The 27,242-nt window shown below is 34.8% G+C and overlaps 2 protein-coding genes across 4 annotated transcripts in view; one reads left to right on the forward strand and one right to left on the reverse strand.

Moving 5' to 3' along the window:
* CENPP (centromere protein P) overlaps positions 1 to 27,242 on the forward strand; it is a 154,980-nt gene that overhangs the window by 99,885 nt on the left and 27,853 nt on the right. The gene's annotated exons all lie outside the window — the stretch shown is intronic.
* ECM2 (extracellular matrix protein 2) lies at positions 1,104 to 21,972 on the reverse strand. Its single transcript, XM_062585218.1, has 10 exons — positions 21,716 to 21,972; positions 17,792 to 18,111; positions 12,971 to 13,159; positions 11,104 to 11,694; positions 10,711 to 10,826; positions 8,719 to 8,854; positions 8,094 to 8,251; positions 5,755 to 5,894; positions 4,355 to 4,681; positions 1,104 to 3,507 (listed from the first exon to the last, which is right to left on the reverse strand). The coding sequence occupies exons 2-10, from the start codon at positions 18,084 to 18,086 to the stop codon at positions 3,300 to 3,302; spliced, it is 2,160 nt and encodes a 719-aa protein (XP_062441202.1). The 5' UTR covers positions 18,087 to 18,111; positions 21,716 to 21,972; the 3' UTR covers positions 1,104 to 3,299.

A 27,242-nucleotide genomic window follows, 5' to 3' on the forward strand; every position in this document is an offset into this window, starting at 1 on the left:
TTGCCTTTTAGAGATATGTTAATTTAAAATGTGAGCCTGCAAAAATTACATGTCTGCTCATATGTATTTTAAGAGAAGAAACATTAAGTGCAGGTTCTTTGTGTTGAGCTGTTCACGCATATTTCTACCTGCTGATGGCCAAGAGAGTCTGATTTTTGTTCCCTTTATTTCTCTTGACCAGAGGGTAGTCAGTTCACCTGTGTCTTACTGTCACCAACTACAAAATGGTGACAGTACTGTTTACTTTCTTTGTAAAATCCTTTGAGGCTTTTGTTAAGAAGTAGTGGGAATTTTTTAAGGGGAAGCCTGTTTCGCTTCCAATATAGTTGTTAATTCTGAAGAGTGAATGGACTTAAATTGTTTATATTTGACATATGTAAATGTTATTAGAATTCGCTTATTTCTGTCCCTTGGCTATCTTCCATTCCTTAGCTTCATTCTCCTTGCGGGTCTTCAGCCTCTGCTACTGTTGTGTTCTGATTCCAAAATGTTTCGCCTGCAGTTTCACTACTGCAGCCATATATTTGCACCATAGCTGTCCCTTAGGTCATGTTAATCAAGTACTTTTGGAAGAAGTTATTGCATAATGTATGTAATCTCTGACAAGCTTGATACTCATTGTGTCAAGTGAGCAAGGGGGAAATCCTAGAAAAAAATTGCATAAAAATCACTTTTATGAGATTTTTAAAGGGAAAAAGGTATAGTAGGGAAAAAATAAGTTAATAATCAGACTAAATCTTTAGTCTTGTGTAATTTAAGACTAAGCTTTATCCCAGTATGTCCAGTACCTCTATGTCCAGTAGAGGTTTTGTAGTAGCTCTCATAAGATCAATCTGAGTGTCTTGAAAAAAGATTCTGTTCGAATGAAAATTATTGTACGTAGAGGTACAGAACATCGTGTCTGAAATAGGAGCTGGCAATGGCAGTGCAATTTCCTTTTTCTTCTACAACAGTATACAAGAAAATATATTGCTCTTATTTAACAAACTGATGGCCACATAACACTTTCCATGGGTTTTTTTTTTGTAATTTATAGTTGTCATTATAGCCTTCATGTTTGAAATTATTAATAGCAGCAGTTGATTAATAAGAATTCCACACGGTGTTTTGCTTAAATTTATTTTGAGAATATATAAAATGGAGTAATACAGAAGCTTGTTTACCTGGAAACAAAACCCTTGGGTCAGTCTGTAGATTCAAAACAGTTAGTATAGCTGCATTTTTGAAAGCACTGCTCAGCAGTGCTGCAAAAGTAAATCTGAAGTTGTTTAACAATAAAGGAAAAGCATCTTTTTAATAACTTGGCTATTTTTCACTCTGTCAGAAAAATGCTTGGGATCTTAATGGTGTTTGACAGACAAAGATGTATTAGCCAAAATCAAAGACAAGAAAGGATTCAAATGTTGGGAATGCACAAACAGTGAAATCAAGACATCCAAAACAGAATATTGTATGTAAACTCAGCCTGCTGATTTGACCATTCTTTACCAAATTTACAAATCAATACTGTATGATTTATGACCATATTTTACGAAACAAAGTATCCAAAGCAATCTTTTTACAGAAGGCTACATATCTTAGGATTATCTCATACAAGAAATACATTATATTTTGACTGACTGCAGATAAAGTACTATTGTAACTTGCAGGTAATAATTTATTCAAATAAGAGAGAATCTGGAAATAGAACAGTGGAATTTTGACTTTATAGTGATTGTTCAGCTTCAGAGAAAACAGAATCCAGCTGTTGCATCTATATATGCTGTCTATAATATTATGTTAACATTTTTTTGGTCCTTCATTGTGATAACGTCGTCTGAACAGTATGTTTGTGCTGATTATATGGCATAGTTATTGGCAGTAGATTGGGATGTGTGGAAAATGCATCATGAACCCTACAATTCCAGAGTGAGGGCAAAAAAATTATGGTTTAGTGGTTGATATGTATCCTTAGAGGGTTTTATGGTGTGCAGTTGATTATAGCACTTAAAAAGTCAATCCTTGTATTGAGCCATTGCATCCTTTGTTCGCAAAGTTTCTGAGGAAGTGATCAGGCTATGTACCTATAGTACTGGAGAAAACTGTAAACTTATCACAGAATAGTTCAGGGGAAAGTAGAGGGTAATCTTCTGAAAAATTATTTGCCAGTCATCTGTAATCATTTCCTACCCCATCCTACTGTTATGGGAAAGTATTATAGAATTTAATAAATACAAAACATACTAGAAGTACTTTCATTTTTATGGACATTGTTCTTCAAAGAAAAACACTAACTAAAAAATTAAGTCTTATTTTTTTAGATCACTTTGGAGAAAGAATACAATATTAAAATCTATTGGGGAAATGCCAATAACACAGAAAGTTTTTAAGTTTCATTTTTACTAGGCTCCAGGTGTCTCTGGAGTGGCATATTAAAGGTGTTTCCTTTCTCTGAGCTCAGGTATTTTAAAAAATCTTCAAGAGATTGAACTCCGTTCTAGCGAATCAGAGATCTATTTAAGCCATTAAAGTCAAATGTATGACTGAAGCTGCTTTCTCAACATAGCCTCCACAGCGGTGATTTATGACTATCTGGAAACTTTCAAATATCCACTAACAGCTGTAAGAGGGAATTATAGGCAATGTGATCCTATTGATATCTTATACAATATAAAAATGTGAGCATGCTTTCCATGGTACAAGTGAATGGGGCCTACCACTCTCTCTATGTAAATATTATTTCAAACATAGTTTGGCTGGTTTGGAGAGCCAACAGAAAACTTCTAGGGTTTCAACACAGAATCTGAAGAGGAGAGGAATTAATTTCTGTCTGGATGCATTTTTTTTAAACATTTTTCCTTAAAATTTTCAGTGGAAGAGCATTTCTTGCTGCAGTATTTTTGGACATGAAATTTCTCCAGCACTATCCATTTTTTATCCATCAGAATGTGCACAATTTGAAGTCCTTTTTATGCAACATTTTTAAAGGTGTTACCACTTTGAAGTGTTTTAAATTCAGAAAATCAAAGTAGACAGGACCAAGTTAAGTGTTTAGTTATATTCTTCGTTTCTGAAGTCTGAACTTTTAAAGATGTCTCTTGTATGAGATAGTCTTGAGCCTTTATTTTTATGTTTAATGTTTGTATAATGAAACTGTATTGGGAAATACAGTCATGCTTTTGTTAAATAATATACTCTCTTATTTATAGTGGTAAAATGGGTTTAAATCAGAAATAAGAGCTGTTAGTAACAGAGAATAAATAAAGCTTTTTTTTTTTTTTTAAGAGAGAGATAGGACTTGCAATGCAAAATTTGGGTGTTTATTTGATCTTCTGTGGTTTGAGAACAACACTGCAATAAGATCTTATGCATGAAAAGGCATGTGGTGATAGCTGTCTTGTATTGATACGGTTGTTTTCAAGATGAAGATGTTCCAAACGTGAATCTCGATATTCCTCCTCTTCACTGTTATCATTATCATCGTCATCACGGGTGTGAGTCCTGCAGATGCGTTCTGGAGGGACTGTCCTGTGATATTTTAGGATGAATTTTATTTTGATTACTAAAGATAACTCACAACTTCACAGTTTATTTCATAGATGCTGTCTATTAAGAGATTTTAAAATGTTAAATTAATCAGCAAGTTGATTTTTCTAAGTATTATAGTTATCAAAGACATTTATATTATTCTTCTTTCAATGTCTCTCCTAGCATTATTCTCTCACTTATATACTTAGTTTTTCTGAGAAAAATACTGGCCAGTCTTGAATGAAAATTCTTCTATATAAAATACATATGATCCTGTATTCATGATTCCATTGCTTTGCAAACACTACAGATCGAATGGAGAAAGAGCCTAGCTTAGCAGTTCTGACGTGTTTTGATCAGCTTGTGTCTCCGCACGGTATTTGTAATGGTGGTGACAAGCATGATGCTAAAATGTACTTGTCTGGAGCGATTGTTGGCTGACTACAACCACTAAAATAGTCTTTCAGAAGTTTTAAAGTAAAGAGTGAAGACTCTTGTCACTTTTTCGTAACCAATTTGGTCCAAGAGCAGGAAAGGCTGGTGCTTTGCTGTGACTATTGAATTTAGCTGCCAATGGATATGTGGCCCAAGCTGTATTACAGATTGATTTTTCTGGAAAGAACTGGTACTCAGCATCTTTGTGTGCATTTTCAAAAACTATGAGAGAGGGTGAAATCATGCTTCTCTCCTGTTATATGGCTCTTGGAGAAAATAATTGTAGTAGAAAACTCAGGATTTAGTTCCTCCTTTAGTTTCTCTACTTAAAAGTAAGCAGATTTTAAAAGAAAGCATATCTTTTGTTACATTTATTTTAATACCATCAATTTAACAAAGAGCTTCTAATTACCTTATTTTATTGTTGTTCAGCCTTAGAAAACGTAATTTTTTCATTTCTTCAATTCCAAATGGCACAGACTTTAATTCATTGTGATCCAGAAACAACTCTCTCAGAGAGTGATACGCTCCAAAAAATGATACAGGATCTACTCCATCATCAGTAAGTTTGTTAAAGGACAGGTAGAGGTATTCCAGCCCTGGCTTCATATGACCAAAGACATATCCTGGAATTCTTTCAATCTGATTTCCTATAAGTACCAGGTGTAGTAAAGATTTTGGCAGATAGGAGGGAACATGATATAACTTATTATAAGAGAGATCAATTGATTCCAAGTTCCTGCATTAAAGGAGAAAAAAACTGTGATGAAAACAATATGGTATACTGTATTGTTAATGCTACATTCTGTACAAAATAACATCATTACAAGGAAAGTCATTTTCTAAGAGAATTTTTTTTCTGTTAGTGGAAGAGAATGCATTTTATGGAACATGGTCAGACATAATTACCCTGAGAATGGAAAGAATTGAAGTCATTAAGTATTAATCAAGCACAATGTTTTCTGTTGAAGGTGAGGAAACTACTAATATGGGTGGAGAGATGGAGCTGAATAAAGAGGAAACCAAAGGGATCAATTTATGATTGATAATCATTGCAGAATTGTAGTAGTTATACTGGAAAAAATATAACAAGCTTGGGACTTTATGTTTATCCCATTGACACGGATTTTTAAATTTAAAGCCCATTTTAAACTGAATTGTTCTTGCAAATGGCTGCTTGAGAGTCATTCCCATGCGCTCTACTTCCAGAGATGAGAGAGGCCATTAGTAACTGCATGGTTATTTTCAATTCAAATCATTTCCAAATCCAGAATTCGAGAGGTCTGCAGCTGTAGGCCATGGCAGCTGAATTAAAAGCAGTATAGAATTTTCCTCCTTTCATTTTCATCGCCTGCTCTGTGTGTGTTCTGTTCTTACTTGGATCTGTACAGTCTTCCCCCCTTCAGCATATTAATTTACATAATTACTAATCTCATGAGAAATAAGGCTAGGAAAATATTCAATTATTTTAAAATTGTGTATGAGAATAATACATTAATACCAAAACATCAATTAATTCTATGGAATAATATCGATAATTAATGCTCATTTTCAATTGGATGGTCAGAAAAATTACTTAGACAATATTAATGTGGCATGGATTTGGGCTATATCATTGTTTTAAAGCTGGCTCTGAATATTTCCTAGGTTATGTAACCTAAGCAAAGGAAATTAGAAAAAATCAGTTAAGGAAAACCAAGGAATTCCAAGATGGCCAAGATTTTGTTTAAGATAAGAAAGTACAAATTTTTTTTTCATTAACTTATTAATAATAGAGAAAAAATGATTACATCTTAAATGATAGATACTTACTCTTGGTTTATCCAAGCCAAAGGTGCTATTCTATTTTCTTCTAATTTGTTATGCTTTAGCACAATGATATTTATGTTTCTTGTATGGTTAAAGCAAATTTCTGACACTTCTTCAATTTGATTATTTTCAAGATATAACTCCTAAGTGGAAAGAAAATTCATGAAAGCAAAATATGCTATTTTTCCTATTGCAAAATAACGATGTAGTTCTAGCTGTCATTCATATTACATGGTAAAACTGTTAATTTCTAGATAAAGAAGTAATAATCTGAATGAGAGTCAGTTTGTAGCTGTGGTATGACTTTTAGAACCATCATTTTTCAAAGCAATTGATTTGTTTTCTCATTTGTGAAAATACAGATTTTTTTTGAAAGATATTTTATTTTGCCTGAAGTTGTACAAAGTAAGAGTGATAAATGTTATAACAGCAATCAGATTGGGCAAGAATTTAAATAATTTTTCAGCTTGAAAAGCTATTAATCAGAAAAATGTTAAGTTTTCTTAATATTTTTGCTAGGCACTTGTGATCTTTGAACTTTGCAAAATGGAAGGAAAATACAATTTTAGTGGTTTACAAAACAGTGCTATGTGTCTTCAAAGTATTACAACTGTGTGTTTTACCAAATTGTAGATTATGGTTCTGAGAATGGCTTTCCACTTAAGATTAATGTGACACAAAATAAAAATGAGGCAACAACAGTGCTGTTTTAGGTCCTTCACATATTTCAGAAGGCCTACAGAAGTCATCTTTGGGAAAAGAGAAAAGGAACTTCTTAGCTTGAAAATTGTCTGTAATTGTATTAGGTGTTGGTTTAAAATTAAATGTTCCCAATGTGTATGAAAAACTTGACAGATATTCCTTGTTTCATCAAAGAGGGATGAAGTCAAAAGTGGAAAAAAAGAATGTAGAGTTAATGGTCACTGGAGAATAGCACACTGGAGAAAAGTTACTGGCAGTAGCTAAAGAAGAAGCTAATGTTATAGAAAAGATATTGTTAGGTTTGCTTGATCTGATTTGCCTGTTTTTCCCCTCGCATTTCATGCTATGGAAGATCCCAAGGAAGGGAATAAAAGAATAATTCAAGGACAATGAAATGAGAAAGAGCATTAGGAAAGATAGCACTGAGAGAGGTAGTAAAATTAATAGACAGCAAGAGTTATTTTTGAAGCAAGGATTGAGGTGAGCAGGGAATGAAATAAGGCACAGACTGAAAAAGAGGAGGAAAATAGCTTCCAGGTGGTGTCCTTAAAAACCCCAACAAAACAAAGCCCAAATTCTGGGCAGAGGAATAGGATGGGAGATTACCAGAAGGAGAAATAATTTCATTAAAAATTGAAGGATGAAGAAATTGTCCAGAAAGAGGGGGAAAAAAAACCTGCTCAAACTCAGCCACCACAACCCCCACACACACCCCAGAAATGAATCCAGCCAAGGTTTGGAACACCTTTGCCATTGAACCCAGGCAAAAAGGAAGATGATAGTTAGAAATAGGCATTAGAAGAGGATTCCTTGGACTGAAATGAGGTGTGGAATGGATAGAAGTGGCTGAGAGTAGATACCTTAGATAAATCAGTGGTCCAGAGGGGGAAAAATAACCCAAACTTTAATAGTAATATTTTAAGTTAATTTTTAGTTATAATACTAAAAGAATAGATAATAGTGACGTGCATCTTCAAAAACTCCTGTTCATTCTTCTGCTCGCAAATCAGGGTTAATTATCATGATGTTATTCCTGATAGAGGTTTGTTTAACATATTCCTAAAAAAAAAAACAGTTGCCTAGCCAATGGTATAGGAATATATTTATTCCTGTTTGCAATTTTCTTTACTCCAAACCTTTTGCATATTTGAAAATGTTGTCGAAATTTCCTTTAATGCTCTCTTCTCTGGACTAGAAAATCTTAGTTCCTTCAGTCTTTCCTTATGAGTCATGTTTTCTGGATTTCTGACTATACTTGCTGCTGTCTTGTGAACTGTCCTTAATGTGGTCACCCAAAGCAGACCAAAGCACATGCACTAAGATGTTATGTGTACCTGGTGTGTCAGATGAATGATGAGTAACTGAACAGTGTTACAGTTTGGCTGAATTTTCTTGGAGGCTATGTTACTTTGTGAGTGTGCTAGAGAAATTCAGACTTAGAAGACATCTTTTGGGATAGAGTTGGTATATAAGTAAATTTCTAGAAGTAATGATTTAGTAATAATAATTAGTATATTTAGAAACAAATTTATAAAATTTACCATCTCCATCTGATGACAGTAAGACAGTAATTACAAAAAATTATGATGAAATGTCCGGAAAAATAAAGCTTGCTCTTTTATCTCTCTTTCTCTTTTTACCTCAATAGAAGACGGAAGGCCTTGTGGGATAATTCGAAATGTATTTCTCCCCAGTCGCAAATAAGAGAGACTTTTCAAAGGATAGAAGGCCAAAGGACTGACGTTTGCTTCATTAAGTTTATTTCCTTCCAACTCCAGGGTGACTAAGTTCTTTAAATCTGAGGAGAAAAAGTTGGAAATGGATTGGTTAATGCCGTCTGATATCTTATTAAAATGCATCATATGTTTAAAATTTAATCATTTTAGCATTACAAAATTCTATTCACAGCAATGAAAAAGTCCATTTTCCTAAATGAATTTTAATTTATAGTACTTATAGTCATAGAGTTATGTTTTATTATTAGTTAGTAGAACTTTGGAGATTTACAGACAGTGGTTCTTTATAATTTTATCTCCCATTAAGAATGGGAAAGAAGGTAGCAGTAAGAATTGTGCATAGTGCATAAGTCTTTCAGGTTGTTTTGCTATTTGAAAATGTGAAAGTTACCAACCCTTATTTTTCTCATTATATCAAAGTCTTGTTTAATTCCCCAAATTTTAGAAAGCATGTACTTGTCCTTCGGTCATTCTGCTTTTCACATGTATTTTAATCCTTTGATAGGATCAATACTAATTTCTTAAATACCTTGTAAGGTATCTTCATCAATGGCATGAAGGCGGTTGTCATTTATTTTTATTTCTTCCAGAGTTGATGGTAATTCAGAGGGAATATGCACCAGCATATTTCCGTCCAAATACAAGCGTTTTAGCTTTTTCAGGATCTTAATTATAGGGGGAAAGAGGAGAAATCAGATTATCAAAGTGTAAAATATATAGTTAAAGTATAGTATGGTCACTGTAGTCATTTTATTAAACATACTCATTTTAAGGATGCAGGAGCAGTGCAGTAGTGTCTCGTGATTTGAATAGAAAATGTTTTTTACCCGTCAATCTAATTGTTGTTTTCCGTATGTTAACTATTAACAAAGGTGCCTGTTATGCTTATGTGTTTTATGAGGCGATGTTTCTTCGTTAAGAGCTTGACTGAGTAGATCAGCTTTTTATCTGGGCCATCCTGCAGCTATTCTGATCGTAAGCATCTATATTTTTTCTCCTGTCTTTGACTGATGTATGTATTCACTTACTTTATTTGTATTCACTTACTTTATTTGTATTCACTTACTTTATTTGTATTCACTTACTTTATTTGTATCCTTATGCAGTATTTAGGAGCTCTAAGCACATGTATCTTTAGGGGTTTTTTGTATTATGCATTTATTCTATACTCTTCATTTGTTGGTAGTATAATGAGTTTCTATAGGTTAGCAAATTTAGTCTTATGCCTAAAGACAGCAGCTTTTTCAGTGATCGAGGATTCTTATGACTTCAGCCTGCTTAAAAATTGGTATGAAAGATTATCATGGTTTAATTTTGATAAGCACGTGTCACAAATTATGCAGTAGTGAGCAGTTCTTGAAAAGTTGCTTTGTTAGTTGTATTAGCCACTGAAGCTTGCTTTCCTCCAGTTTTGTATTAATTTCCTGCTGGTGATATAAGTCCCACTGAAATTTAATTTACAGTTGAGAGACCTTTCTATTCTGTTTTTTCTATGCAGTCTGATTTCATAAAATCTGTAGGAACTTAATTCCTCTATTAAACCTGTTTAAAATCTGCCGAAGTTATTTGGGTTGTATGGAGGGGAGGGGAATATAGAGGCATCTACATGAAGTCTGATTGCAATGACAGGAAACAAAATTCAGAATTATAATTCTGTTTGTTGTTCATATGTTTTTGTATTCATCTTCTCTGGAAAAGCTAGATCTTGATGCCTTACTTCCATGTCTGAATTACGGCTTGTACATGCTTGTTTGCATCATACAGAAATTATTATGGGACTATGTTGATGTTAGGTGAGAAATGTGTAGAAGCAGTCGAATATGCTGTTACTGTGCAAATTCCTGGTAAAAGAATAAAAGCAGAAGATGGAAAGATTCTTGGACTATTCTATGAGGTAATGGCTGTCCTTTTAGTATGCATCAGCACTCGCAAGTTTTTCCTTAAATACAGTCAATAAGCATAGAGCTGATGTGGTGAAATACTGTTGTATTCAGTATATGCTATTTCATGGAGTTATGTTCGAGATTGTAGTATTTTTTGAAAATGAAAACATTGTAAGCCACAAAAATGGTTTAGATTAATTTTAATTAAGAATGCAATGACACTCAACTATTACTTGTAGATTTTTGTAGCTACACCTGTGATCAGAGATCATTTTTAGAGAATAAAAATATAAGCTTTAGGGAATTAATTCAGTGAGATAAAAAAGAAATTTATAACTCCTGGGCATGAATATCCAGGACATTGTTAATGGCATATGAACCCTTCTATTCTAAAATTTCTAAACTTCAACTGACAATGTATCAGCACAAAGTTGTTTCTCACATACAATTATTAGCATTTAATCCTTAGTGATCACTATGTTGCTCAAATGAATGTTATTCAAATGCCTCTGGGGTTACTCATAGCAGGTGCAAACTGTTTTAGCTCCAGTGACTGAAAATCTGTGTCTCAGTTGTGGACAAACTCTACTTCCAACAAAAAATAGTCATAGGATAGCAGAAAAAATATGCTTTCTTACTTTGAACGCTTGTGGACCTATGCCACGAGAGGTAAGATTATTCTTACTCAGGTCAATCCATTCCAAATTAGGTATGCCATTGAATGCTTCATCTGGGATGGCAGTGATAACATTTCCTAGGACAGAATTTAGGAAAATAGTTTGAATTATAAATTACAATATTTATCTGAGTTGTATAGTATTGTATATGAAAAAATATGTTATGAAGATAGTTGTATTGTAAGTAATAATAGTATAAATACAGTCATAATTGTTGTCTGTCAGGCTTAGCTCCAAAATTCATTCTAATAAATTTCCACGATAAGAAACTGTGTTGCGTTAATGCTAATGTTGACTGGATCTGAGAAGGGATGATGTTAATTGATGAAAGAAAATAATGTAATGTTTACTTACCTGTGAGATCTAGACTTGTGAGATCTGGATCTGAAATTGGTGGTATTTGTGTAAGTTTGGCGTTAGTACAGCTTACTGCAGTGTCTGAGATGGAACATCCAGATGGCAAAGGAGTTTCTATGGGTGGAACGGGGATTGGGAAATGAGGTGGCACTCTGAAAGAGTTACCTCTTAACACATGCACACTATCATCATCATCTTCATTGCTTTCATATTGCATTTCTTGTTCCCCGACACTCTCTTTTATTCTCTCTTTTTTCATTTTATTTATTTTCTCTTTTGCAGTTTGTAGTTCTTCCTCTTCATACGATGGCCTGCCTTCTTCATCCTTTCTTGTGACAGGCTTCTCCTCTTTGTGATAAGTTTTTTGACGATTCTTTTGGCCTTTCCTTTTTCTTTTCTTCTCATTCATTTTAAGAATCGCTTTCTCTTTGAACTCTACCCCTTCTGTTCTAATCAGTTCATTCTTTTCACCTTGAGCATTTGCTGATGACCGTATAACGGGGTCACCAATGTCGCTGGGTTCTGGAGAATCACCAGACAACTCAGTTAGGTCATCCATTGAAATAATACTCGAATCCAAAGAGGAGGCTGACCAGGATAATGAGAACAAGAAAAATTGTCTGATAAGAGGTTATGCAACTGAACGTAGTTTTAGTAAACATTATTCCCTTCATATATTAAAATTCTGTAACTATAGAAGAACACCATTCCCCTTAGAATATGATTTGAAAGAATGAAAGCATGGTCTCACTAGAAAAGCTCAGCAGAAAATTCAGTCTTTGAATGACTGATGAATGGTTGAACCAGCTATGCAGCCATGGTTCGTTGCAACTCCAGAAAAAGAAAAGAAATTTAATATAGCCTTCACTGAGCTTCCTTTTTAAACTAATACATTATTTGCTTTCACGTTAATGCAGGGCTCCAAAGAGGAAAAAGAAAGTGTCTGGAAGTGGGAAGAGGGTAATTCAAATAAAATTCACAGAGGCCCAGACCTGCCCTCCAGTGCAAAGGACTGTCAGCTCTGTAGATGGCTCTAGGTGGAGAGGTAACCAGGGAAATGTGTTAAATTACCAAAGTACAGTTTTTACTCATATAACAGGGCAACTCAAAAGGAATTTAGCTGTTTTAATGAACATGACTGTTAGTTCTACAGGTAATTTCTATCCTGTCTCTACTCAATGCCTTCGTCTCGTTGTCTCGCGCTCGCTTGCTCTTTGAGGTCCAGGAGTTTGCAGACTTAGGGTATTGGGAGCAGGAGAAGGAAATCACATTTCCTCTTCATCTCCTCTTTATTTTCATATCTAAAAGTACTCTTTTTGTTTAGATTTTTATGAAGCACAGTGTGGTTGTATTTCTGTTGTTTGTATTTTGAGTAGCCTATTTCTCTTGTTTTATATCAAATAAGCGCGTGTGTTTTGACACAAGAAACTGTACTTATACAAAGATTTACCAGTCAGTCTGTAAACTATATTATTTCCATGTCTTGTATATTAATAAAGACTATTTATTGATCCTATATACATTCATTCTCTCTCTACCCCCCCCTCACACACACACTCACACACACACACACACACACACACTTATTTTTTCTTTTGCATCTTTCCTTTAGTATCTTTTTTTCTTCCAGTATTAGGTCAAACTAATCCAACAGCAAGGGTTTTTAAAGAAACTGGTCAACTTCTGTTGACGTTCTGAAGAACAAATATATCTAACTACTCTTATCACATAATTCAGGACTTATTTTCCCTATAAAAGGGTACTGCCTACCTTTTAATGCCTCGTATTACTTAAATGTAGCTTTTACATAATGGTTTGTATGAGGTAGTTTTTAAAATAATAAAAATATTACAGTGTACTGTACCAATATCAGAACAAACCGGGCAGCATTCTCCAGCAGGTATAATAGTGGTGGGACATTTCAGAGGGTGGCACATAGTTGTATCACATAGCACTTTTCCTTTGGAACAGAGACAAGTAATGCAGGGTGTGGGGGACCAGACAGCTTTATCATACATGATCATCCCATTAGCTGTGCAGTGCCCCTGCTTTCCTAAGAAAAAGAGATTAAAAATTAGACTTACACAACTTAAACTGAAATAAAAAACATAGCATTTATTAAACCCTTTGGAAAGAAGCACTACTAGCATGTTCTTCCTTTGAAAATATCTAAGTATCTTACTCCCATCCCCTCCTTTTTTTTAACCAGTTAGTTGATAATCTCTAAGCTCTACTTGGTTCTCGTCCTTTCAGTTGTGAAGGTGATCAAAGGGGATGTGCAGAATTAGTGCCTATATAGCTATTACCACATTACAGCTTTGTAGTGAAAACTGAGTGAAGGTTCAATTGCTCCATCTGCCTCAGACAGTCATCAAAATAGCTATTTCTGCCTCTCACCAGCAAACTGATGAGGACCCTTGTTTATTTTGTCTCATGAAAAACTCTCTTGAATTATGAAAATTCTGAGATTTTCTCAAAATCAGAAAATTAAATTTAGGTAGTGAATTTCTGAGGGTCTCTTGCAGGGCAGCTCCTCTGTTCCTCCCCATGCCTGGAAATGGCAAGCAGATGTCACAGATCTCCATGAAAGCTGTATGTAGATAAGCTTGAGAAAGATGCAAAATTTTCTTCTTTCAAATTAGACTGAAATGAATTATACAGAACTTGAGAATCATTTTTTTCTAGCCCCCCTTCTCTTTCTTGTGTGTGCAATAGGGACACCTTTTCTAATTTCTTGCACAATAAATCAGAAAAATCTGTTAAGACTGTGAGAATGAGATATGTCAGTATTCTCTGTAAATACTGTTCATAGGCTTAATTTAAGTGAAGTCTGTTCTCAAATAGTTGATATAATTGCAAACTTCTCCTTTTCCTGATAAACTATTTTATCTGAAAAAAATCTCTTTGCTTTGAAAATAATGAATTTGTCAATTTGTACTAAGAAATTCTTTATCTCCAAAGGTTCTGCATGTGACTAAAAGTTTTGAGATTTCCTCAGGGTACCAACTGAAATGAAAGAAATGTAGAAGAGATTTATATTGTAAGCTATACTGAGATATTCGGCAGGCAAATTGTTTGGATAGCATGAAGACTTGAGAAGGAATCTATTCCAAGTTCCTTCCAGTGTCAGAGTCTACCTCAGCAAATGTTTCCCTAAGCAGTTTTCATCCCAGCTCCAGGATAAATACTGCAATTTAGCATGACACCTTTTTTTGTCTTTTGAGAGAGTGAAAACCAAGGTTGAGATTCTTCATTGAGTGCCTATTTTTCCTATTTTGGAGCATATCCCTGGGTCTAGTAAGAATCCCTAATCCCTACACATGTGCCTTTTTTCTTCCTAAGTAATGTAAGAATGCATTTCTGAAGTGTTCACTTCAAGCTGAAGAACCCATCTCTTTAGGTTACTTTTTAACCTTCTTGTGTAGGTCTGCTTTTCCAGTTAGAAAATTGTTGACATGCGCTTGTTTCTTAGAATAAAAATTATCAGAATCATCCTGTCTGGATGCTTCTCTATATTACTTATATTTTACAAGTTACTCTTTAGATTTGAGTAACTGTCGAGATCGAAAGGGGGAGAAATAAAGTTTTTTGAATAGTTGCATCTTACTTTTTTTTCCAAAGGCCTATTTAGTCCATTATTTGTATAGTTTCAGCAGCATAAAGTTGTGCTCTAAACTGCTTGAGCTATGTTATCAAAAGGAGTAGATGAACTAGCCAGGGCCAAATGCTATTTCGCTATGAGTGCCTTTTTCACTTTATTCAGGTATCTATAATCCAGCTGTTTGCTGGACACTCCTCAAGATCCTGACTTTGTTTTTTTTTAATGTACTTGCCAGGCAGTCACTCTGTTTTTTTTTAAGAATACTCTCCAAAGGAGAAAATAAAAAACACTATGCTTTCTCCTGTTAAACAATAAAATGTCAGGATGAGGAACATATCTGGCTTGAAATGGAAATGCTTCTGTGCTTCCTCAAATACTTTGTTTTAATTTAGCTACTAGACTGTATCTAAGTTGTTGCAAATTGTGTCTGAGGAAGGATAAAGATACCGGTTATCAGGACTTGGCCTCTGCAAACTTCTCTCACAAGTTGTGCCGATTTCTGTGTACGTGAGAGTTACTCAGGAGACAGGCCATGGCTCTCTGTGTGGGCTCGGAGAGGGAAGTTGTCCCTCTGGTGCACTGCAGAATTGCTGTGTCGTCTTCCACTGGAATTCTCATAAGCCCAGTGGGACAGAGAAGACTGACTGGCTTGCGATGCTCCCTAAACTGGCTGTCCATTGAGTAAGATCAGTACGGTGGTATGAGCAGGCAGAAGTGAGGTTTGGGAGATACTAGAAACTGCAACTGCTCAGGCTCTGAGCAGGCTCTAGTCTGTAACAGAGAAACGTGACTGCAAATTATCTTACATGGTGGCAAAATGTTTCATTTAATTTAATTTCATTGGTTCACCTGATTTTTATGTAGAGGAAGGAAATTACTGTTGATTACTGCTAATTCTCTATTTAAGCAGTTATTTTTCACCTTGCATATGATAGCTATAAATTGTTTTTAGGCTAATAACAATAAAATAATTAGTTGGAAGAATGCAAATTAAATTCTGGATTTTGCACTCTGGGTTTTTTTTCAGTTCTGAAGCGTGATTAATAATAGTAGTCAATTATTTAATAGGTTCTGTTTTTCCAAATCTGACATTAACTTACAAAAATTTTGAACTTCAAGAGCTAGACTGAAAAAATACCTTGTGGTTGAAGTCTTTGGCAGATGAGCATAGGACTTTTAACCTTTGGAAATATGGTGTAAATCTAGCATTAGGTTCCAAATAAAATGAGTTCAGTGGTTTTAGCTCAACTTTTGGATGCAAGTCCAGATAGAAAGAAACAAATTGGGAGGGAGGGAACCATGCATTATTTCAGCATGACTGATGGTCTCTGACAGAGAGGCTGGAATATCTTACATAAAGTGTATGCTATTTATGTGGTATTTTCCTCTGTTTAACATAGAAAGTATTTTTAAATGAAAGGTTTTAACATCAGTTATGCTATAAGAGTAATATTGTATTACACGAAATGCTCTGGTCAAGAGTTCTTCTAGTTACTTAAAAATATTTGATTTGAATTGATTCATCCTTTCTGAAAGTAAGGACTGTAAACAAATAGTAAGTGTTAAGAAAATGTGACTAAGATATGTTTTGCCATTTAAGTTGAGACCTATTCACCTAGTGGTCATGTCTGCTCTGTGAGAGACTAAAAAGCTTAAGATAATAAACTCAAAAATACAGGATTATTATATCATGTAGAAAAGGGGTAATACTTTCTTAATTTGTTCATAACATTCATAAAATTGCATGTGATATTTTTATTTAGTATGTGATCTTTGCACTGCTGGAATGAAAGTATCTGTGCTGTTACATCTGTTATCTGTGGATAGAACATGACCCTGTATTGGTCTTTCAACAACATCTCAATATCTCTTTGACCATTTAACTTTTTTTCCTTGAAAAGAAATGAAGTGTTAAAGTATCTCAATGATTTTTCAAATGGTTAGTAACTATGTTTTTCAAATTCGAAAATACTGAGAATAGTATTCAGAATTTCTTGTCTTCAGGATGAATGCCTGGTTCTTAGACTCTTGTGAGTCTTAATTTTATGCTTGAGAGTCCAAATTTCCCATTTGTGAAGTTGAACCAAAATCAGAAGGGTTCTAGGGCAAGCTTTATAGCACTGTGAACCCAAAAGACACTTAACAACTATCATTTCTCAGTCCCTTTCTAGTCTTGCATTCTTTGAGGAAACTATAGAGTCCTGTTATAATTACTAAGGCAGGTTTTCTGTAAAGACCAAGTGAAATAATGCTTTTTTGTTTGTTTTTTTTTCCTAAGATACCAAATCTCTCCCTCTGCATTTCCTTTAAAAAGATAAAATATATTTGTGTTGCAGTGGTGTGAAAACCTCTAGACCTTTGCAAAGGCAAGTTTTATATAAATCATATTGTTGAACTTCTTTTAAACAACTCCATGTTCTATAAATAGAGAATAGAGTGATCTTGTGATGAATGTGTTAAAAATATATATATATATATATTGCTTCTGTTAGCTTAGTTTTTCCATTGTTAGAATATCTTAAGGCTCTTGCTTTTAATGTAGGTTTCATGCTGTAGCTATTACTGTAAGACATTGATTTATTAAAAAATAATGAATTATTCCCAAAATGTTGCATAGGGTCTCGATGTTGCTTCTTAAAAATATGATAGAAATTTAGCAATTTGAATGCTACCAATCTATTGATATTAGAGCATCAATGAAAAGCTATTAATTGATGTAGGAAATAATACTAAGAAACAATTCTTAACATTGGCCTTCAAACTGGCTGGACATTTGAAATTATTAAAATACTACCCCAGCAACATTTTTATTAGATATAATAAAATGAGAATGTGGAAAATTTGCTGAAAACATTAGTTGCATGGCAAGGTGAGATTCTCTGTAATACCTAATCATGGACTCTAAAATGTTTCATTTGCTAAACAAAATTATAAAAAGCAACAAAAATTGCTTTTTATATTCCAGTATGTATTGCAAAGAGGGCTATAATTAAACTTTCATCATTTTATACATTGCATTTGAAATTGAGAAAAAAATTGGACCCCTCTATGGAGTCACTAGCAGTATAAGGATTTTATTCTTACCTGGTAAGACACTGTAACTAGATTCATGACCACCCAAACCTACGAGAGAGTCAAATACTCCCATAACGCTATCGTCAATATTAATAAGGGGTATGCTGGGTCCTACAGGAACGGGAGCCAGAAGCCTCGTCCTTGGCTGTCTCTGAGACCTGCGCCCTTCGGAGGAGCTCGCTCGTAATCCTCTGTAGCGCATTCTTCTCCTTTGCCTTCTCAAAATCGCACTAGTTCCATTTTGAAAAAAATCAATACACAGAGTGACGAGCAGGAGATAACTGATGAAAGATGTAGCCTGCATGGTTTTGTGTGCCTCAGAAAGTGCTCTGGAAGAGGAAAAGAGGAGGAAGTTAGATTAAATTAGATATAGAGAGCTTCTTGTATCATGTCAGTCGTATGGTGCATTTTCTAAAGCAGCTGGACCAATATCTAGATGGTTGGAAACTAGTTTGAACTTGTTTAAGACCAGTTCAAAACAGATCAGTGAGGTTTTTGCCTTGGAAAAATTTTGTCCTAGGAGAGCTCACCAAGCAATTCTAGTTTCATGGATCTTTTCACCAAAGCCCAATAGCCAAATTCATATATGCCTCTGGATAGAAGGATATTTTATTTTATTGGCTGGCCACTGAATGAGTTGAATTAAATTTAGGAGTTTGTTTTTCAGTCAAAATTAGCTGTGCATCTAAAGAGGGACTAACCGGGGTTGTGTTCAAACAGGCACAGTAGTCTGTCCATTAGATAATTGTAGTTTAGTAATTGGTATTGCTTCTGGCAAGGGAGTTCCTGAGAGCTGTGAAGTTTGTTCCTGTTTTTGATCACTGATACGTCTTCCAAGTTGCTGTAACTTCTGAACATGGAAACGGCAAAGCATCAGAAAACCGGATAATTCATTTCCAGATGTTCTGCCCCGAATGCTCTTGGTTTATTATTTCTGTGCAAGGTGTTTTTCACTAGAGATGGAGAGAGATGTTGCTTTTGCTCCCAGATGAGCCATCCACATGTTTAACAATCTCATTCGTTCTGTTTGGCAGTTTGATTGCAATAGCGCTATTTGTGATACACCACGTCTGTCTTTCTAGTGCAGGTTTTTCAGTGTAGTATTCTAAAAATGTTGATCTATAATGGGTTGTGTTCTACGTTTACTTCCCAAGCGATTCCGAATTACTATGTATCTTGAGCTCCTTAGACCCCAGAGAGAAGAATTACCGTCACTGTCACCAACAGATGGCATTCCAAACCTGGCAGTCTACAGGCCAGAGTCTGTGCAGAAGGCGCATCGGGCAGTGCCTGTGCCAGGGTGCATGCTAGGCCAGGCGTGTCCAAAGTTATTAATAATTTATTATAGTTGTTTCAAAAAGAAACTATGGAAAGCATTTTAATTGCTTTTGTCCTGCAGCCTGTTTTATTTAATTGAGATTGCAGGGACTGAGGATACTGGTATCCTTGTGACGTTGAGAAATAGCTTTCACTGATGAGAACTTGATACTTGGAGCACTTCATCTTTGTATCCAGGCTTAGGCTTAGGGCATGTCCATGGCTATTCTCTAAGGAAGTCTCGAGAGAATTCAAGACCTTTTTTCCATAATGTTTGTCAGATAGGTTCTATATGTAGTCTTCTACTTTGGAGTTAGTCTTCTATATTTACTGTATTTATAGAATGTAAGTATAGTATTACTTTAGGAACAAGAATGTTATTGGCTGAACTAGATTTTTAAAAAATTATGCACCTCGATATTTTCTGATTTATATAGTAGGTCAAGTTTTTGGTATAAGCTGCCAAATTTTCTTTTAACATAAGGCATGTGATTGATTCCATGTTTTTTTGTGCTTTGCACAGCATGATTCTTATATTCTGATTTTTAAATGGGAAGTCAGCAGTAAATAAGCTTAAAACCAGCATGCTTTTACTTTTTCCTAGTATTATGGTTTCTGTTTAAGTATGTTAATTTTAAAATATTTTAGCAAATATGTATTAATTTCAACATTTCATTAGGCTAAGCTATTATTTTTATTTCTATTTAAAGAGACAGCTGATGTTTAGCACAAATTAATGTAATATCTCATGTAATAATAAGAGTTGTAAAAATAATCCAGAACTTAGTATATGCAGATCCCCTTCTATCCGTTAGATAGCTGTTATTCTAAAATGCTAAATAGACTATATACTGTTATTTACAGAAATTAAAGTTAGTTAACATATCAGGTACATGCAGAAGCTTGTCCTCTGCATTGATGTTTATTCTTTTTCAGAAAGTGCTCGTTTCTTAGTACCTCATCCTGCAGGAAAACTGACCTAATGTTTTTGGTTTCTAACTTACTTGCAGAGTCATGACGGACTATAAAATCTGCACAGTAAACTTTTGTTTTACATGTTGTAATGAAATGTGCAAACAGGCTGCAGGGAAAATTGAATGCATAAAGAGAAGTCTTGAACACGTGTATTAATTTTGTTAAGCTATAGACAACTTAATTATGGTTACATTTTTATAGTACACTTTGTAATGCTGTGACTGCAGTATCTAAACTACTCCTAAATTATATGGGAGTTTTATTGGTTTTTTTTTCTTTTTTTTCTTTTTTTAAACATCGTGCTCCTGTCATCAGAGGCATAACAATATGACTGAAATTCTTTTGCACTCTTCAGGCATGTATTTTTAAAAGTCAGGAAAAATATAGTATGAACTACATTATATTTACGGTACAAACTATGCCATAGTGTTTTGCCATTAACTTCAATAGAAAAAAAAAAAAAGTAAAACTCTTGCAAATCCAGTATTACAAATTTTGGAACTTGTTTTCATAAAATTATACTATATTTTTAAATCAAGAAAAAAAAATACCACCTCCCAAAAAGAACGTGTCTTTATAAGCTAGACATATTCATATATGTGAGTTTATATTTTCACATCAAGTATATACTTAAGTACTGAAAGCTTAATACTGCTGCTTTCCTCCAAATGGTGTTGTTTGCATGCAAAATATTGAGATACTTTTCCAAGTTTCTTTTCATGGCTTATTTAATCAGTGATGGCTCACCTTTTAAGGCCCAAATCATGAATGTCTTGCAAGAAAACGGCCTTAAATGCATTGGGCCTTTTGTGCTCATGACTAGGCTCCTCAGATTAGCTATCAGGAAGCTACTATATTTAGTATACTGCCAGTTAACTTTTAAATCTGGGCAAATTCCAGCCATTTGACTTCAAAGACTTATAGGAAATTATTGTCTATCATAATAAAACTGTAGAGAGCTGATATATTGAAATTGTTATATTATTATGTTGCCAGCTACTCTCAACATGACTGCATTGCTGTACCCTTTTTTGAATTTTGCACATAATTTTTTAAAACATGCAGAATATGTAGCAGCATCCTTATAACCTTTACTTTGATCATGTAATGTGGTCATTATTTTGTGATTTTCACAACGTTCATCTCCACTAAGTTCAGTATCTGTCATTTTGCTATTATATTAATGGAAATAGCTGATTTTTAAAGCAGTTATCCTTTAAAAATACCCAGAATATCAGAATTTATTAAGTAATTTATCTCTGTTCAGTCTAAATACAGATATCTCTAAGATATCAAGGTTCTTTCTCATGATACGTAGGGGTTAAAGTGATTTATCAAGATTTTCATACTCTTTAAACTGATTGCATAGAAATGAGTTACATGTAGCCATACCAGCAAAATAACTGCACTTTCAGTTAGTTTAAGCTTGAAGTGCATGGCAAACATTCATACCAAACAAAAAGCAGATCATCTGGTACAGCAAACTTTCTCTAGAAAAGCATTTATGTTCAGTATTGCTAAATATAGCTAATATTACTTCATACATATTTACAAAGTATCAAACGGTCACCGTTAACATGTAGTTTAAGCCATTCAACACCATGCTTTAAGCAGTAATTTAAAATTCAAAACGTATTTTACCTTGTAATCTAACCTAACAGCAGATTCTGCTTGGTGTCATTTAGTCTCCAGTTGCAAATGAAACAAAAGCACACTGATATCTTTAAAACAAAGAGAGAAACAGTAGGGGTTGTTGAAACATGCTAGATGATTCCTTAGTTAAGTCTGAAATAGCTTCTTTCCCTGGGGACAAAGCGCTGCTCTGCTCTGTGCGCCGAGGCTCGGCTAACACTGTTGCTCGGAAAAGGGAGAGCGGCACAATGTGCTTGGTCCGTAGGCTGACAAGGCACAGCTGGCAATTCTCTTCCAGGGCTTAGTTACATAAGGAACAAGAAAATGGGCTGTTTTCAAAAGACCTCGAAAACATGTATTTGTTTCAAGTCTGTTTTACATATTTGGAAGTCAGTTTCCAGGTGGCATGGCTTTAATGTAGATTTATTATTTTGCGGAGATAACATATTTTGGCAAGCGTAACCTGACATAAAATGTTTATTAGAAGGAGCACATTTTTTTTTTTTTGAATTCATATTTTCTTAATCCGCTTATGCCTGTATAGCCTATAATCCATAAGAAACAAGCCTTTTTATTGAAGTTTTAGTATGGAAAGTTTCTCTTTTGTCCATTTACAGCAATGACTTCACCATAACTTGTAGCTTATGCATGGAAAATAAAATCACTGAGGCGTTTGCCTTTCATTTTTTGCAAGGGTAATTACAGACTGAAACACGATACTGCAGCGCAGCTCTCCAGAAGCTGCAGCGAATTTAGTAATCCAAGTACGAGAGTGGAGCATGGGGGGAAGGGAGGGAATCATGGTACCTTACCACAAGTCCTCTGTGTGCCTTTTCGTTCATCCTCAGATAGAGTTTCTGTAGAGTCTCAAGGGTTGATGAGATGGTGAGTCTGCTGAGTTTCAGAAATGACAAATTTACCTGGTAGATGGAGTTGTCTGAGTTCTGCTGACGTTTAAAATTTGCTGTTGGCTTGAATTAACACTCTAAGGAATGTTTAGGCAGATAGTTATGGAATGTGTAACCACTGAGTTGACCATAATTGTTAGCTTGTATGTGGTGGAAAGACTGGGAAAAGACATTGTTTCTTAAAATAGTTATTTGGTTTCTATTGTACTTTGCTTTGCAAAATCAAGAGTAGAAATATTAACATTTTGCAGTGTATCTGGAGCTGTTTAAGAAAAAAGGGAGGTGGTTATACTTAACAAATGGAGCTTGCATTGGAATGAGATAGGACAATTCAGTACCTTTGATAAGAGATTTGATTCGTGAACAGGAAATGGAGTCGAACACTAGGACAACAGTCGTTCTAGCACAAGTGGAAGAAAGAATAGCACATTAAATTTTTTTCCTGATTATAACTGTCAGAAAAGAGACTTTATGTACTTATATTGTACATAATTGTACAAAAATGATAGGCGACATTAACTTTATTGTATCTTTAAATACTGCTTTTCACGTCTCTGATCACTGCCTCAGGTTCATCTTCAGATAGTGTTTAGGCATGTGTCTCCAGAAAGCCTGTCTGGATGGACCCCAGAACTGCATGAGTATGGTGGATCTGGCCAGCCTTTGCTGACGAGGAGCTTTGTTTAATGCGTGTTCTCACCTGTGGCATCCCTGATCCCTGAATTCTACCAAATCCTTAAAGCTGGACTTAAAAGCTTAGGTTCTCTTACCTTTATTTTTTTGGGAGGCCAACAGCTTCCAGTGACTGTCCAGAATGTAGTGGGACACCATCTTGCCTCACCTGCTAGACCATGCTGTGAAAATCTGATATCCTCTAAGCAGATTGAAGACTCTCTTACAGAGTTTTTGAATTTCAGTATATAGACATCCCTGAAACAAATATTTTAGCATGAACAGTGAAGCACAAAGGCTTGCTAGTGTTAAATATCTGAGGTGGTCTAAACCAAAAAATAACCTAGTTTGTTGTTGTTGTTCATCCCTGTAGTTACCTAACAAAGCAATGTGGCTTTGCAGTCTTAGCAGTAGCAGCTGTTAGTGTGAAATACAATGCCTACGAGGCACTTGCCTATCTTTCTCTCAACGTTTTGTTAAGGAAGAGATTAAAAAAAAAAGATCCGAGGGATCTGCAAAAGTCATAGTTCCTTCTTCATGAAAATGATATTACTCTTTTCTGCAATCTTTTTGTTTGTTTGTTTGTTTTGAGGGAATGGGGGGGTTTCTTAGTTGGGGGGATACCTTGCAAAAGCACTATCTGAAAATGGTCTGATGATTTTTTCCAATAATATTTAAAAGTGTGTAATGTGAATAATGAAATATTGTTTTGATATTAGTATTTACATTAAATTCTTTCATATAAACTTATCTGTCGTAATATAACTAAAGAAATACTGAATAGTCAGCCAAAGGCTCAGACAGGAGCGGCCTTGATTTCAGACATGTGCAGTCAAGGTAACTGCTGTTTGAATAAAAAGCATAAAGTTGTCCTCAGGCATCTAATATTATGTGAATAATTCACTCAGCATGAGTTGCCAGCATCAGCTTCATTTGTAGGTACCATTGTGTGTACCAAGCCCCTGGGCATGTCTAGTCCTTTGCATGAATTGTGTAATATGTGCGTTATTGCCATTAAAATCTATTAATGGGGATTTGTGTCCTTTGAGGGGTGAAGAGTAACCAGCAGTGATTAATAATTGAAAAAAATATTTATATACTTTGTAAGCTTTCCTTATAATACAGATATAGCTTAACCCCATGTTGTAAAGCAGCCTAGTTATGGCAGTATGGAACAACAAGTAGGATAACTGCTTCTGCTCTCCCAAGAAAACTAATTCACCTCTGCATGTAGTGTAATTAATAGTCTTTTGTACTAAGAGGTTGGACTGTTTAAGTGTCCAGTGGTCTTAGCACTGAATGGTTTGAAGCTCAAACTTTAGGTGGTGGATATATTCAACATCTTTGCACAGAGTTTTAGCTTTGGAACTGTGTGTAACATCAGTATTGCTCTGCATCTATGTATTTGCAGTCATTTCCTCAGACAATAATATTAGACAAGACTTGCGGATTTTGTGACAGCTACTGCTATACCATGAGGGAACACAAGAATATTTATGAAGTAGAGAATAATATTTTGTGATTTTACAGGACTAATTTCAAAGTAGGAATGGCAAAAGGTATCTGTTTCCCCATGGCTTTTTTCATATTTCAAGCATAGCTTTTACATTGTTTCTCCAGAACATAAAGATCTCTTTTGTTTTTAATTTCCTGAAGGCAAAAGTGGCCTCTCTTCCTTCCCCACCAAGGAGAAATATTAGTGAACATACAGTTGTAATATTCCTATTTTTGTTTTTGTCAGTTATCCTTCTTCATATAGACACAAATGCTGGGAGGAAAAGCTACTCTGTTCATGAGATTGGCTCTGCTCTGCACTTCAGGGAGGTGGTGGAATTAATGTAGAAATGAGTGTAGTAGAATATATGGTGTGTTTTTTAAGGCTTATACATTTTCAAAATCTGTTTGAAAGGCCACTGAACTACACAGAGCATCCTGAAATGGAGAATGAACAGCATCCATTTCTTAATCCTGTTGTTAATGATGGAAGTATTACAGGAACCCAGTAGGTCAATAGAATATGAGGAGGATGACATCTTAAAAAAAAAAAAATCAAGTATCAGGAATTGGTGAGTTTAAGAGTGGAAATTTAGAAGATGAGTATAGAAAGGAAAGCTGAGTTAACCCTTTATGATCACAGCTTATAGTGAACATCAAACCTCAGTTGCACGTCATATCTTTTAAAAATGTAATCTGTTTTCTCTATAAAGACCAAACAATATACAAGAATAGAGCAAGAATAGACTTCATTGGGATAACTTAATGCCAGGTGTAACCTAACTGAAGTCATCATAGTCACAGGAAAGAAAGCATTTATTGTGGATGACCATAAATTAGTAGTGCTTAAATTAATTTGATATCAACTTACTATATGAGTTACATTTGTGTACTTATAGGTGCATCTGTGTATGGTAAAAATCATAGAATTATAGAATAATTCATGTTTGAAGAGACCGCAGAAGGTCACCTAGTCTAACCTGCTGCTCAAAACAGAGTAAAGATTGAATTCAGACCGTGTTGCTTAAGTCTTTGTCCATATGGGTTTTAAAACTAGAACAGAGTTTACACAGACTCTCTTGGCAGCTAATTCCAATGCTTGACTGCCTTCGCGGAGAGAAAAAAAAATCTCTTGTCCTTTGTCCTTTTGCTGTGCACATCTCTCTAAAGAGCCTGACTTGGTATTCTTGACTGCCTTCCAGTAGGTATTGCAAGGCTGCTCTTAGAGTCTCCCTAAGCCATCTTTTCTCCAGATTAAACAAAGCTCTTCTTTCAATTAATAGTCAGCAAGCCTCAAGAAATTTGGAAGTGGTTCAGAAAAGTATATTGCACACTTGATGATTATAAAATGTGGTTGGAGATGGCATTAAAATAGCCTTCCCCCCCCCCAATCAAATCTTGCTTGAAATGGATATACTTTCATGGTGTATATAACTTCTGATTCTCTTATTCCATGTGTTTTAAACGAGATTAGAAACCAAGCAGTGTGTTGTCATGCTGACTTTGTTGCCTCTTTGAGTGTTATTGACTCTGAGATCTCTCTAAGCAAATCTTAAGAGCCTGGATTATTTGCAGGGCTGATTCCTAACTAGTGGCGAGTTGTCAAGATTTGGAGTAACAGAGAGAAAATGTTGACTTAGAAATTGTGTTAAATGGACAGCATTGGAATTTTCTTTTTAAGGCAAATTGTGGCAGACTGTTTCTATAGTTTGTACAAAAAAGCCCAAACTGATGGGCCTATTGTTACAGACTGTGAGCACTTGAGCTTTTGTGGAACTTGTGTGTATGGAGCAGTTTTATAGATTTTTATTTTTATTGACATTAATTCTTCCCTCCTCTCTACTTCGCCCCTAAGAAGTTATCTGGAAATTTTCCCAGAAGAACATTAAAAAGATTACCATTTATAACCTGAGAGTTTTATTTTAAAATGATGTCAGAATTAACTGAGAGTGTTTTATGTATGTTTGTAGATCAGTAATAATTTTTGTGCATCTTATGCTACGTATTGATGTTGTCTTGTTGAACAGTTTTTCTCTGGATAGACAAGCTATTCTTTGCAAAACATGGAGGTGTGAAATGTTCTGCTTTCTGCAATTATAAATGGACTGTGTGAAATACCATATATAAATGTTGGAAAGTCCGCATCTTCTGACAGAGTATGCTTACCCACTGCTGTGTGTTAGTGAAGTCTTTCTATATAGTACCTATGCAGAGCATGCTCTATTCCTCCTGGCTTGATATATGGCATGCTGTAGGGAGCATGACTATCACCATTTCACTTCCTCTTAATCTCCTTATTTTGTTAGGACACTCTGTTGCTTCATATTTCTTTTTATATACATATATTTTTTTTTGTCTTCCAATTTCAACACCTTCACTGAAGGCGTATCTATTAAGTATGTTTTAAACTCTTGATCATTTTTCTCATAATCATAATGAAAGTGTCAGTGGTCTGGACACCT

This window comes from Rhea pennata, chromosome 12, assembly GCF_028389875.1.
Source record: "Rhea pennata isolate bPtePen1 chromosome 12, bPtePen1.pri, whole genome shotgun sequence".
Taxonomy (NCBI): domain Eukaryota; kingdom Metazoa; phylum Chordata; class Aves; order Rheiformes; family Rheidae; genus Rhea; species Rhea pennata.